We start from the raw sequence: 14,791 nt of genomic DNA on the forward strand, positions 1-14,791 counted from the left end.
TCTTGGGGATGATTATATTGTGATGTGTTTCCTACCTAAACCTTATTATTTGGCTGGTTGGGTAAAGAGTGAAGTTAACTCTAACCATGTGGGAACAGCTCTTTCCATTTGTCCAATCTGAGATCTACAGAGATGCCTAGAAAGCTGAAATCTATTACTTCAACCTGAGTTTCTCCCCTCAGCATTCAATCAGCTCTGAGTAAAATAAATAATGCTAATAATCTTAACACCAATATTAATAATAATTGCTAGCCTGTATTGAGTGCTTCCTGTGTACTGTACTAATGTGCTTACTGCAAGCCTGGCCTGTCAGGCATAGTGTTTTCACTTAAGTACCTTCGGTAGTGGCAGCTGGTGTGGCCTCTCTGCTTCCATCTGGAACTGCAGCCTATTGTGACTTCCCGAAAACCTCGATGACTTAAGAACCCGCCATCTGCCCAGGAATGTAAGGATTCCCTCCTGGGTCAAAAAGTTTTTGTGTTCCCCAGGAATAAAGGGGGAAAGGCACTTGGATGAATAAGACAGCCACCAGAGGAACTCCATTTTTAGAATTTTATACCTGATCTTTCCTCACAATGTATTTTAAATGCTTATGACAACCAGCCCCACCAAAAAACACACAAAAAAATTTTAAATCAGAAGAAAAAAACACAAACATTTCACAGAAGTCATTATAGCCTTTGTGACTTAATTTAAGGCTTGACAGAAGGATTCCTGACATAGAGATTTCTGGGGAAAAAAAAAAAGCAAAACGATCAGGTTTGTGGTTCTCATTTGCAGCATAGCTATTCCTCAGGGAAATTAAAGGTTTTCCAAGCACTAAATTCTAAAGGAGACTTCTCCTATAGGCTTTTATAGAGTGACATTGAATGATTTAAAGTCTCATATATTTACAGGAAATTCCATTCACCTCCTTCAACAAATATTTCTCAGGTTTCTACAGTAAGGCCGTGTACTAGCAGAGCACAGTAAAGAGAATACTCATTTAGCTAAAAAAATAAAATAAAATGCCCAGAACCAGGCCTGGCACACAGCAGGCACACAGTAGCTGATATTGCTGCTGTCACTGCAATCCATGTGGCTGCTTTTCAGTGTCCTTTTTACCCAGAGGGCATAAGTCAGTTATCATCACGGCAAACAGCGAATGACAGCAGTTCTACAATGGATAAAACCAACACAGCACATGACCTTTTAGTGGCTGAATTTGATCAAGGATAGAATTCAGAGGGCATGTAGCCAGGCATGGTGGCTCGTGCCTGTAATCCCAGCACTTTGGGAGGCTAAGGCTGGTGGATCATCTAAGGTCAGGAGTTTGAGACCAGCCTGACCAACATGGTGAAACCCTGTCTCTACTAAAAATACAAAAATTAGCCGGACGTGGTGGCAGGTGCCTGTAATCCCAGCTATTCAGGAGGCTGAGGCAGGAGAATCACTAGAACCCGGGAGGTGGAGGTTGCAGTGAGCCCAGATTGTGCCGTTGCACTCCAGCCTGGGGGACAGAGCAAGACTCCATCTCAAAAAAAAAAAAAAAAAAAAAGAATTCAGAGGGCATAAAGGAATGAATGGATAGTTACATGTTCCTAACACAATCTTTCTTAAAGGTCACTTTCTTTTTCCAGCTAATCCTTTGATAGAAGAAATTTCAGTTAAATAATTATATGCCATTCAATTAAAAGCATAAATATGCAACCCCAAAGAGCAAACTATTTCTCCCACTGTCTAAGTTTTAGGGTTTATCCTGAGGAAACCCCAAAAGTGAAGACCAATCTTTCTAATCTTCCTTACCATGGGATATGCAGAAGAAAAAGAGTTGACTAAGTATGTCAAATGTCAGGCACAGTGCCTGCAGAGAACAGGGGCTCGATGTTGGTTCACTTGCCCTCTTTCTTTCCACCAGAGTTTTTCTTTAGTTTGGTCCTGTTGGTTTGCTCTTTTCAAAGGGGCAGAGATTATGATATACACCACCTACACAAAGGACTTCTGGGATACGGGCCTGAGTCACCCAAGAAGTTGAGCGCTGTGTATACATCTCTTCTTCCAAGAGAAAGAGAAGGGAAGGCTGAACCGAGACTATTTAGCCGGGAGACATCAGCCAGCATCAGTCGTGTGAGTGTAAACCCCTAAAAGCTTGGTCTGAAAACCCTACTTGGAGTTCATCAAGGATACCATGTACAGTTGTATAGATTGCTAACTATATGAGGGCACCTGATAAAGGGGATGAGGGAGGCACTGAGGTCCAGCCTGGGGTCTGCTTACCAAGCCCTGCACAGCCACATTGGGCTGCATCCTCCTGAAGGATGGAACATCATTTCTAATTCCCTTTTGTTTTTTTTTTTTTCCCCCGAGACACAGTCTCACTGTGTTGCCCAGGCTGGAGTGCAGTGGGGCGATCTCGGCTCACTGCAACCTCCACCTCCCAGGTCCAAGCGATTCTCCTGCCTCAGCCTCCCGAGTAACCGGGATTACAGGCATGTGACACCACTCCCAGCTAATTTTTGTATTTTTCCAGTACAGACGGGGTTTCACCATGTTGGCCAGGCTGGTCTCGAACTCCTGACCTCAAGTGATCCACCTGCCTCAGCCTCCCAAAGTGCTGGGATTACAGGCATAAGCCACTGTACCCGGTCCCATTTCTAATTCCTACAAAGGTACTGAGTGGGTAGTCTGCCATCCTCTCTTAGGAGGAACCACTGTGTTGTTCTAGCCCATGGGGAAAAGTGAAGACTGACATAGTTGTGGTCATCTGCCTGAGGTTTCCTGAAAGTTAGCAAATAATTCCGCAGTGAATAAAGCTGGCTTTGATTTAGAATAGTTAACCGTTAATCATGGCAACACCAATCTACCAAAGGTGAAAACTGTTTCACTTTGACCCAGCTCTGTAGATCATGATTTAGAAACTAAGAAAGGAAGCAGGCCCTAAGTGTTTTTTCTTCCTCTCTCCTCTTATGAAATTATACCCAGCAGTTTTACATCAAAGGCTGAACCTTTGAGTCTCCCCATCGGCTCTGCATTCTCTAAGATTCACTCTTCTACTTCACCTGGAACCCACACAAATTCCATTCTAAGCCAGTCTGTCACCTTGTTCGACATAATCTTCTTTGATGGATTTTTTTCATTTCCTATACATGTCATGGTCCCCTTCCTTGATTTTTCACCTTTAGGAGAGGGATTTGATTGACAAGTCCAAGAGAAAGAAAAGACCCAAGAAAGACAAAACCAAAGGACCCAAAAGGGAGAGAGAAGGAAAGGTCTACGGGGAAGCAGAGGCTGCCATTGGTAAGAGAGTGTGCCTGCAAGTAACAACCTGGAGAAGACTTCTGTTAGGGGTCTGGAGGTAGTATGGATAATTAGCATGGATCCTACCGGACAAACTCTCTGTTTTGAGTCTCCTTGACTACTACAGCTAAGATGGTATTGCAGCCTTACGTCATGTCAGTATCTTAATAGACAGAGATACAGGAAAGCGGGGAGCCTAGAGGCCTGTGATCACCAAGAAAGGAAATTATAATAATAACAATTTACTGAATACCTACTCTATTAGGACTCTGTATATGTGATCTCGTTAAATCCTCACAACATCTCCATGACGGAAGTGTTATTATTATATTCACGTAGCAACTGAGGCTGAGCAAGGTTGGGTGACTTACATAATATCAAGCAGATCAGACAGTAAAATGGTAGACCCAGGGTTTGTCCTTTCCTATTTGACTCCCAACAGATTCTATTGCCACTACCTCCAAAAAATAATAACTATATCACATAATCGGAGTATTGGGTAGTGAGAGCATTTGGGAAGGGGAAGGATGCCACAAGTGTTGAATGATCTTCCAAGCTACAGTTTCTGTCTTGGTTCCCTAGGTTGAGCCTAACCAGGAACTCGGATTTTGTTGCTTCTGAAGACTTTCTTTAGCCTAAAACTTACACCCATCCTTTACTGCCCACATCATTCAGAAGACCTTCCAAACAAATCCAATGCTGCCAGAAAGGACAGCAATGGATATGCTCCTGAGCGAAACCTATTTTTGAGATTTGCTTGTTCATCTCTTGCTGAGTTTACATTTTTGTAGCCCATGACTTGGGTAGCATTAGCGGAATTAGGAAAAGGAAATACTTGTGGTGCCCCCACCAAAGGTGAAGCGAAGGAAGGGTCCTTAGAGTGCGGAAGGCTGAACTTTGCCAGGTTGCAAAGCTGCAACCTCAAGTCAGACTCTCAAGGCATGACTTTCCAGCTGTGTGTACAAGCCTCCCCTCTGGACGGTCCTGCCCCCTCCATAAGTCAGAGTGAAACAGAACTTTTTTTTTTTTTTGAGACAGAGTCTCACTCTGTCACCCAGGATGGAGTGCAGTAGCACAAACTCGGCTCACTGCAACCTCCGCCTGCCGGGTTCAAGCAATTCTTCTGCCTCAGCCTCCCGAGTAGCTGGGATTATAGGCACCCACCACCATGCCCAGCTAATTTTTGTATTTTTAGTAGAGATGGGGTTTCACCATATTGGCCAAACTGGTTTAAAACTCCTGACTTCGTTAATTGCCCACATCAGCCTCCCAAAGTCCTAGGATTACAGGTGTGAGCAACCACGCCAGCTGAAATAGAACTTATTTAATAGCAAGACGGTTGAATGTCAGTTGATCCAAAGAGGATAAGGTAGTTTCTCAAAGGGTGGTCTGTGAACTACTCTTCCCAAAACACTTGGGGTGTTTGTTACAATATGGATTCCCACTGAACCAGATTCTGGGGCTGGGGCCAGGAATCTGCACCCCAGGTGAATCCACTGCATGCTAACTTTTAAAAGTTACTAAAAAGGGGCCAGGCACGGTGGCTCACACCCGTAATCCCATCACTTTGGGAGGCTGAGGTGGGCGGATTGCTTGAGCTCAGGGATTTGAGACTAGCCTGGGCAACATGGCAAAACCCTGTTCCTACAAAAAATACAAAAATTAGCCAGACATGGTGGTATGCCTGCAGTTCCAGCTACTCAGGAAGCCGAGGTGGGAGGATCACAAGCCCAGGCAGTCGAGGCTGCAGTAAGCCATGATCGTGCCACTGCACTCCAGCCTGAGCGACAGAGCAAGACCCTGTCTCAAAAAAAAAAAAAACAGTTAGTAAAAAGGATGTCTAGTGATCACATTAAGTTAACTCAGCTATATCTCTATCCCCAATTGTTCTCCCCCAGGAAAGTCAAAGGACTCAAAGGCTAAAAAAAAATTAGAAAAAAAAACAAGACCCCAAAGGAAAAGGACACAGAAGGAAAGAAATCTGGAGACAGCGGCAGAGCTGAGTGGGCCTGATGTCAACTCTGACGAAACAGAAGACACCTCAAATAGAGGTTCCTTCGCTTCAGACTCTTTTGTAGAGGACCTTTGGCTTTCTCCCAAATATGATGCCCAGGAGACTCAAGTTTCTCTAGATGGAAGATCATCACCCTCCCAGATTGCAACTGTCACTGGCAACATGGAATCTAAAGAAGAGAGAAGCTGTGAGGACCCTTCCAAGGTAGGGTCTGATGTCCTCAGCTTGACAGAGGAAGTTCTGTTCTCACTTGGCACGACTGCAGAGGTGGGAAAAGCTGCGCCTAATTATATTGCACTTACTAAAACAGCTCAACTACCTAATGGTCTTATTGTTCTACTTTGGTACGTTCTGACCCCAGTAAGAAGCCAGACCTAATCAAAGATGCAGGAGTAGCAAAGCCCCTCTGAGGTGATGATGCATTCTGTGAGGCCTGCACATTGCCAGGGCAAGTGTCCACCCTGTAAAGAATAGGAAATGAGCACAGCACCCATCTCTGAGAGGTACAGGACTCATGGTTACAGGGAAACATGGATACTGGCTGTCAGAGCCAAGCATATTTCCTTGACTTAGGCTAGGGCTCATCTATTACTTGCCTCCCAAAGGCTGTGGAAATTCCTGCTTTCCTAATCTGCGTTTCTGCAGTATACAGCTGGAACAGAGAGAAGCAGCTTGTACACATATAGTACACCTTTGTACACAGCTTACAATAGGTGTGTAGTACACCTATCGTACACAGCTTGTACACCTGCTTTTACAAGGTGCTTTCGAGCCAGGCGTGGTAGCTCACACCTGTAATTCCAGCACTTTGGGAAGCCAAGGAGGGTGGATCACGAGGTTAGGAGTTCAAGACCAGCCTGGCCAACATAGTGAAACCCCATCTCTACTAAAAATACAAAAGTTAGCCAGGCTTGGTGTTGCGCACCTATAATTCCAGCTACTTGGGAGGCAGGAGAATCACTTGAACCCAGGAGGCAGAGGTTGCAGTGAGCCAAGATCACACCACTGCACTCCAACCTGAGTGACAGAGAGAGACTCCGTCTCAAAAAAAACACAAGATGTAAGAGTCACTTGGTTCCAGGGTCCTTGATTCTAATGTGAAGGTCTGAAGAGAAAAACTGAGTGTAAGGAAAAATTACTCTTGAAAATTGCTGCAATTAGGCCGGGTGCAGTGGCACATGCCTGTAATCCCAGCACTTTGGGAGGCCAAGGCAGGAGCATTCCTTGCGATCAGGAGTTTGAGGCTGCAGTGAGCTATGATTATGCCACTCCATTACACTCCAGCCTGAGCAACAGAACAAGACTCAATCTCTAATCAAAAAAAAAGAAAAGAAAAGAAAAAAGAAAATCCCTGCAATTAACTAAAAAAGAATGCCATATAGATATGTCATCTGTCAGTAAGACCAAAACAGCCCATTTTTCCTCTGCTGTTGGAATAAGTTACTATTTCTTCCACTGAGACTAAGGTACTGAACTTCATTTTGACATCTTACACAAAAAAATTACAAAGTAGCTTTAAATACTACAAATACACACACAGCTAAGCCACTACAGTTAAACTCACACATGTTACATTAACCTTTACAACCACCCTTGTGAGCCAGGTGTGATTAGCCCCATTTTACAGATCCAGAAATAGAAACTGGAAAGAGTTAAATGCAGGTTGCCAGAAACTGCACAACCATCGAGTGGTATAGCCAAGACTTAAGCTTAGGTCCTGTGACTCCAAGTTCAGGACTCTTGTCACCATTTTAAATTATTATCTATTTACTTTTTTTTTTTTTTTTTTTTTTTTTGAGACGGAGTCTCACTCTGTCACCCAGGCTGGAGTGGAGTGGCCGGATCTCAGCTCACTGCAAGCTCCGCCTCCCGGGTTCCCGCCATTCTCCTGCCTCAGTCTCCCGAGTAGCTGGGACCACAGGCGCCTGCCACCTCGCCCGGCTAAGTTTTTGTATTTTTTTTTAGTAGAGACGGGGTTTCACCGTGTTAGCCAGGATGGTCTCGATCTCCTGACCTCGTGATCCGCCTGTCTCGGCCTCCCAAAGTGCTAGGATTACAGGCGTAAGCCACCGCGCCCGGCCTCTATTTACTTATTTTATGGCTCATGGACTTCCAAAAAGGATTCCAGGAAGATTTTCCTTTATAGTTCTCAGTCCCTCCCAGCTGCCTGGATCACACAATTCTGCTCTGCACAACAGATGAAAATTTTAACCTATGGGCAAAACTTTTCTGAACCTGCGAGATCATCAGCATTTCTTAGATTTATTGTCAATCCATAGCACTATGCTGCCTCTGCAAAGGCTAAAAAGCAAGGAGGTTTTTCTCTGAGTTGGATACACAGAGTTCCTGGAAGGCTCGCCTCTCAAGGTTCCCTTCATAGGCATATTTCTGAGAAAGAGGCACTAGGGAGAAAAAGAAAGCTATGACAACCTTCATATAAACTGAAAGAACAACCTTCCATTGGAAAGGTGAGTTTCTATGGGATTAAATGTGAGTCTGACCCATTTAAACCTAAAATTTTCCCCTGGTAAAATAGCTTCTTTTTTTTTTTTTTTTTTTTTTTTTTTTTTTTTTTTTTTGAGGGAGTTTCACTCTTGTTGCCCAGGCTGGAGTGCAATGGTGCAATCTCGGCTCACTGCAACCTCTACCTCCCGGGTTCAAGCAATTCTCCTGCCTCAGCCTCCCAAGTAGCTGGCATTACAGCCATGCGCCACCACACCTGGCTTATTTTGTATTTTTAGTAAAGATAGGGTTTCTCCATGTTGGTCAGGCTGGTCTCGAACTCCCTACCTCAGGTGATCTGCCCACCTCAGCCTCCCAAAGTGTTGGGATTACAGGTGTGAGCCAATGCGACCGGCCAGTAAAATGACTTCTATCTAGAACCTGTGGTTCCTAGCTCTAGCTTCATGTTAGAATCACTCAAGAAACTTTTTAACAACTGAGGCCTTCCACCTAGAGATTCTCATTGGTCTGGGTAGAGTCTTGGCCTCAAGTAGTTTTGTTTTCGTATATATATATATATATATATAAATTTTTTTTTTTGACAGAGTCTTGCTGTGTCACCCAGGTTGCAGTGCAGTGGTGAGATCTCAACTCACTGCAACCTCCGTCTCCTGGGTTCAAGCAATTTTCCTGCCTCAGCCTCCCGAGTAGCTGGGATTACAGGCCTGCACCACCATGCCCGGCTAATTTTTGTATTTTTAGTAGAGATGGGGTTTCACCTGTTGGCCACGCTGGCCTGGAACTCCTGACCTCAGGTGATCCGCCCACCTCGGCCTCCCAAAGTGTTGGGATTACAGGCATGAGCCACCAGGCCTGGCCCCTTGTTTTTATATTTTTGAGACAGAGTCTTGCTTTGCCACCCAGGAGTGCAGTGGCATGATCATAGGTCACTTGTTACCTTGAACCTCTGGGCCCAAGCAATCCTCCCACCTCAGCCTCCCGAAATGCTGGGATTACAGGCGTGAACTGCTGCACCCAGCCACAAGTAATTTTTGAAAGCTCCTTGGGTGATTCTAAAGTGCAGCCAGGGATGAGAACTCTAGAACCTACCATGTACTGGACATTATGTTGGCACTTTCATCATTTCAGCTAATCCTGGCAATAGACCATGAGGAAGACAATATTGGGAAGTTTAAGTTGTGATCCCTAAATCCCAAAGCAAGTAAGAGAGAGCGTTGAATCCAGGTCAGTTGGACCCGAAAGTCCAAGCTGGTGGTGGCTAAGTCTATGCAGCTGTGGGTAGAGTGTGGAGTCTGTTTTGTGATTCCATCTTTGATTAGAGACAACACTATCTTGGGTGGAGAAGGGCTCACTGCTGAGACAGACCCATTTGTTTATTGCACTGAGAATACTCTGGTTTCTTAGGCCCTCCTCACTAAGAGGGAGCAGGAGAAGGCTTCCTGGGACAGGCTTCGAGCAGAAAAAGCCGAGATGAGGTGGCTGGAGGTGGAGAAGAAGAGAAGGGAGCAGGAAGAGCAAAGGCAGCTCCAGCAGGAACAGCTGGAGAGAGCAAAAAAGATGGAGGAGGAGCTGGAGCTGGAGCAGCAGAGACGTGCAGAAGAGATCCGGTAGGTCGGGCAAGCCAAAGAGACTACAGCCATGTTAGAAAGCAGAAGAAAAAGGCAGCGGTTGACCTCCCCTAGGGGCAATGTTTGGTTCTGACACTCATGCCCTGAAGTTAAAACAGCATATGTCATTTTTCTCTATCCTCAGTTTTCCTAGGAACAACACTGACCAGAGATAAGCTGCAGCGTCTCAACCATGTGCACTGATTGATACACTCTGCTGAATATCACTCTCTGTCAAGTTTACAACTCCACGTGAGGGTTACTCACATTGATGACCCTGAGATCTTCTTGAGAAGGCTCTGAGATTCAGTCCAGCAAACATTTGTCAAGCCCCTGTACTTTGCTGTCTGCAATGTGCTAGGCCCTTTCACAGGCCTCAACTGCAATTTAATCTTCACAACCCTGTGAGGCAGGAGTTTCAAAATCATAAGCATGAAAAATGAACTTAAGACCCCTGCCCCAGAGCACAGAGCTGTGCACTGAAACTTCTAGGCTTCTGGTTTCAAGCTCCTGGGCTCTTTGCTCTTCAATCCTGGCCTCCCTTGGAAAACTGAGTCTCCTGGGAATAGGGTGCTCCCTGTGGCGTGTGGGCTGCAGAGTCTCCCCCATGGGCACTGTCTGTTGGCTTATCTCACAAGGATGCCTCAGTGTTTTCTGCCATTTCCCTGACCATCTTGTGTTTTTTCAGCTTGAGGAAACAGAGACTCCAAGAAGAACAGCAGCGGCAGGAGGAGGAGGAGAGAAAGCAGCAGCTCCGGTTGAAAGCAGCCCAGGAGAGAGCCCGGCAACAGCAAGAGGAGTTTCGGAGGAAACTGCGAGAACTACAGAGAAAAAAGCAGCAGGAGGAAGCCGAGAGGGCCGGTGAGGGGGTTCTTGAGCTCTTTGGCTCTCTCTTCTATTTGGGGCAGAAACATTTTTATCCAACTGTGAGTGTTCATTTATTCCTATCCTAGGCGTTAGTGTGTTAAGCACTCTAAATAATATATAAACTATTTTTTTCAAAGTGATTATGTATGACTATAGTGTGTTAATATAGATCTAAATAAGAAAGTAATGACTTGCTTGTGGAAATGACTCCAGAGTCCTGCTCTCAATCCAACAATCTCCTGAACTGGGATCCTGCCCTTCCCTTTGCCCTTTCGGCATTGCTCAGGAGCTACCTAAATTGGAGACACAGTCCTACTCCTTGCCTCTTCCTGAGCAGACGGAAACAGCCACAAACATCTGGATAGCTTCAGGGCAGACTTTCAGGTGCTGATATGTGGAATCTCGCCAGCCTCTTTTTAAAAATCATTTGTTTATTTGTTTGAGTTAGAGCCTTGCACTGTCGCCTGGGCTGGAGTGCAATGGCATGATCTCAGCAACCTCTGCCTCCCAGGTTCAAGCAATTCTCCTGCCTCAGCCTCCCGAGTAACTGGGATTACAGGCACCCGCCACCATGCACAGATAATTTTTTGTATTTTTAGTAGAGCTGGAGTTTCACTAATGTTGGCCAGGCTGGTCTCGAACTCCCGACCTCATGATCTGCCCGCCTCGGCCTCCCAAAGTGCTGGGATTATAGGCTTGAGCCACTGCACCCGGCTAGGAAGCACCAAGTTTCTCTAGACCCTGATCTGACACTCTTCTCTAACCCAGCTTCATACCACCACATAAACACACCGGGCTCTGGAAAAATTCTTCTCCAAGGCTTTGTATTAACTGCATAGTGTACTACACGTAGTAGGTGCTTAATAAAGGACTCTCAAATTAGTAAATTAATGCCTAAGGTACTCCCCAGAGAGGATGTGGCAGCTTGCTAGCAGGTAAACTGCAAAATTTCTCACGGGGAGTCCTTCAGAATCACAGATTTGAGAATTGGATCAGAAAATTGTTTTCCCCAAAACTGATCCCTGCTGAGCCCACCCCCTTTTCTATTCTGCAGAGGCAGAGAAGCAAAGGCAAAAGGAATTGGAAATGCAGTTAGCAGAAGAACAAAAACGCCTGATGGAAATGGCTGAAGAGGAACGACTGGAGTACCAGTGGCGAAAACAGGAAGAAGAGAAGGCTCAGCTGGAGGCAGAGGAGAGAAGGCAAAAGGAAGAGGAAGCAGCAAGACTGGCTCTGGAAGAAGCCATGAAACAAGCCCAGGAACAAGCCAGGTACTGGACATTTGGGCAACAGTTGCCATAGGGGGATGGTCCAAGGGCTTCACTGTCCAGTGCTTAGGGCCAGCCTTGCACTGCCTTTAGACAAGAAAAGTCCCCCGACCCCAAGCATGGTTTGGAAGACTGAAAGGCATAGAGGGATTATTTTGCTGCAAATATCAAGGATTCCTCCATGGCTTAAAGAAGTTGTAATGAATCTACAAGGGAGTTTAGAGATATCTACCTCAATCCTCTAGTTTATAGATGAAAAAAGCAAGTCCCAAAGAGGGAAAGGATCTTGATCACAGACAAACGTGACTTAGGGACAATGCCAGGACCAGATCTAAGACCTCCCGATTTCAAACCCACTGCCTTCCTTGATATCTACTGAGTGCCTGTTATGTGCCAAACACTGTCCTAGACACTAGGAATTCTGGAGTAAGCAAGACAGAGAAGGTCTGTCTTCCCATCGCATTTACATTCCAGGGGTGGGAGTGGGGACAGACTCTAAACAAATATTTTTTAAAGCCAACAATAAATGCTATACAGAAAAAAATTTAAATATGTGATAGGACGCTGGGCACAGTGGCTCACACATGTTAATTCCAGCACTTTGGGAGACCAAGATGAGAGAATTGCTTGAGCTCAGGAGTTCAAGACCAGCCTAGGCAACTAAGTGAAACCTCCATCCCTACAAAAAAATCAAAAAATTAGCCGGGTGTGGTAGTGAATGCCTGTGGTCCCAGTTACATGGGAGGCTGAGGCAGGAGGATCGCTTGAGCCTGGGAGGTCAAGGCTGCAGTGAGCCAAGATCAAGTCACTGCACTCCAGCCTGGGTGACACACCAAGATTCTCTCTTTTTTTAAAAAAAAAAAAAAAAAAGGCAGGGGGTGCCGGGTGCGGTGGCTCACGCCTGTAATCCTAGCACTTTGGGAGGCTGAGGCAGGTGGATCACCTGAGGTCAGGAGTTCGAGACCAGCCTGGTCAATGTAGTGAAACCTCATCTCTACTAAAAATACAAAAAGTAGCTGGGCATGGTGGCGGGCGCCTGTCATCCCAGCTACTCAGGAGGCTGAGGCAGGAGAATTGCTTGAAACTGGGAGGTAGAGGTTGCAGTGAGCCGAGATCGTGCCATTGCACTCCAGCCTGGGCAACAAGAGCAAGGCTCTGTCTCAAAAAAAAAAAAAAAAAAAAAAAAAAAAAAAAAAAAGGATGTGATAGGATTGCAGGTGGCTTATTTTAATTGGTTAGCCAGGGCAAGACCTCTCAGAAGAGGTGTCATATATGGTGAAACTTGAATAACAAAGAGCCACCTAAACATCTGGGAGAAAAATATTCCAGCAAGTAAACAGTAAATACAAAGGTCTGAAAAAAGAAATGAGACTGGCATGTTGGAATAAAAGACAGTATGGATGGAATGAAGTGGATGAAGGGCAAAGAATACTTCCAGATGAAGTTAGGGATGTGGGCCAAGACCAGATCTAACATGAGGGCCTTGTTAGGAGAAAAAGCACAGAATCCAAGTCATCCAGGGCCAGGGGAATTTTCCCCCTTTATTCTCCTACAATAGTGATTATCATTGCATCTTTCTGATAATAAAAACTGAGGTATGGATTTCAATTGACTCTTCAAAAAGCTAGGTCCTCTATAGTTGCTACATCATGAACTTCCCTTCCTTAGTGAAAGCAACTAATAATCATCCCTCTTTAGAACCACCAAAGTTGAAGGGTAAAGAGGCACAACCCAGAAAACTGTGATTCCAAAGTTAACTGTAAATACTTTTCCCCTTGATATTTGTCCACAACTTAAGCTGAATCTAAGATGATAAATACTCTTTAGGGGACCAAAAAGAGAAGGCAGCCAGTGCAACTCAATTTCAAGGTTGTCTACTAACCATAAGTTCTTCCTTCTCTGGACTTTCCTCAGCTGTTAGGTGAATTACAAAATGGATCATTAGGAAAGCCGTGACTCCATTTCAAAATTATGTATTCCATGTACCATAGAAGCAGAATTAGGTTCCTAAATATCGAGACCACAGGCAAACTATTGGGAGTTCCAACTTTTCACGAGAAGAAAACTGACAGTCATCCAAGGGAAAGCTGGGCAATTTATAAGGCTAGTCCAAGTAGCTGAAAGCAGAGAACCAAATAACTAAAAGAATGAGGGGAAGAGCCTCACTCTACCAAGACTGAGGAGAATTTGATACTAACTGGCTTTATTTCATCTTCACTGTGACATTGGCCCTGGTACTTCAACTTCTCTGGCCCATTTCCTTACCCCACCCCACTTTTTTTGAGACAGAGTCTCACTCTGTTGCCCAGGCTGGAGTACAGTGGCACAATCTCTACCTCCACCTCCCAGATTCAAGAGATTTGTGCCTCAGCCTCCCAAGTAACTGGGAGTACAGGCATGCGCCACCATACCGGCTAGTTTTTGTATTTTTTATTTATTTATTTTTTCAAATCTTCAAAATAGTCTTTATTCTACATTTTTAGCATAAAATTCCACAAGTTAACTGCACCACAGTGTAGAGAGAGACATACAATGCTGAACTTCCAGAACAGTCAATGGTACAGTCAGACATCACATGTACAGAACTCACAATTTAGATGAACTGAAATTATAAGACAAAATAAAATCTAATTTCAGAAAACAAAAATCAAAACATTAAGGATCCCTGAAATATTCTTAAGCCTAATGAGATTTCACTGGACTCAAGTCATTTTGTAGTGAGGCATTCACAGTATGACCTTATTAACCCAGTCTAGGAATTTTGGGGAGCCAAATGAGTGGCTGCATCAGACACTCTGACAAAAAAATGGTAGCCAATTTTTGATCTGAAAACTCCTCTTAATTTGGCTCTGAACACATCAATCAGGCTTTTGAAATGCATCCTCCTCCTTGCCCCTCTTTTTTTTTTTTTTTGAGACGGAGTCTCCCTCTGTCACCAGGCTGGAGTGCAGTGGCACGATCTCGGTTCACTGCAACCTCTGCCTCCCAGGTTCAAGCGATTCTCCTGCCTCAGCTTCCTGAGTAGCTGGAATTACAGGCACCTGCGACCACGCCCGGCTAATTTTTGTATTTTTAGTAGAGGTGGGGTTTCACCATGTTGGCCAGTATGGTCTCGATTTCTTGACCTCGTGATCCACCCACCTCAGCCTCCCAAAGCGCTGAGATTACAGGCGTGAACCACCGCACCCAGCTGCCCCTCATATTTTAAACCATCTGTTGTTCACAGTACAGTTTGCACGATATCTTTGTTCAAACATAGCTGTTTTTCTGGCACCAAAACAAATTTGGGTTAGGTT

At 45.0% G+C, this 14,791-nt stretch overlaps 1 protein-coding gene across 4 annotated transcripts in view; it reads left to right on the top strand.

Moving 5' to 3' along the window:
* LOC105468083 (KIAA2012 ortholog) overlaps positions 1-14,791 on the top strand; it is a 141,406-nt gene that overhangs the window by 120,050 nt on the left and 6,565 nt on the right. For 3 of the 4 annotated variants that reach the window (XM_011718042.2, XM_011718043.3, XM_024788601.2), the window contains exons 17-22: positions 1,941-2,106; positions 3,162-3,276; positions 5,175-5,494; positions 9,158-9,360; positions 10,049-10,221; positions 11,282-11,498. In XM_011718042.2, the coding sequence (XP_011716344.2) occupies positions 1,941-2,106; positions 3,162-3,276; positions 5,175-5,494; positions 9,158-9,360; positions 10,049-10,221; positions 11,282-11,498 (1,194 nt within the window). Of the gene's footprint in view, positions 1-1,940; positions 2,107-3,161; positions 3,277-5,174; positions 5,495-9,157; positions 9,361-9,505; positions 9,613-10,048; positions 10,222-11,281; positions 11,499-14,791 lie in introns of those variants that run through there. The other variant, XR_003015057.2, reaches the window with a different exon arrangement.

This window comes from Macaca nemestrina, chromosome 11 (genome assembly GCF_043159975.1).
Source record: "Macaca nemestrina isolate mMacNem1 chromosome 11, mMacNem.hap1, whole genome shotgun sequence".
NCBI classification, from domain to species: domain Eukaryota; kingdom Metazoa; phylum Chordata; class Mammalia; order Primates; family Cercopithecidae; genus Macaca; species Macaca nemestrina.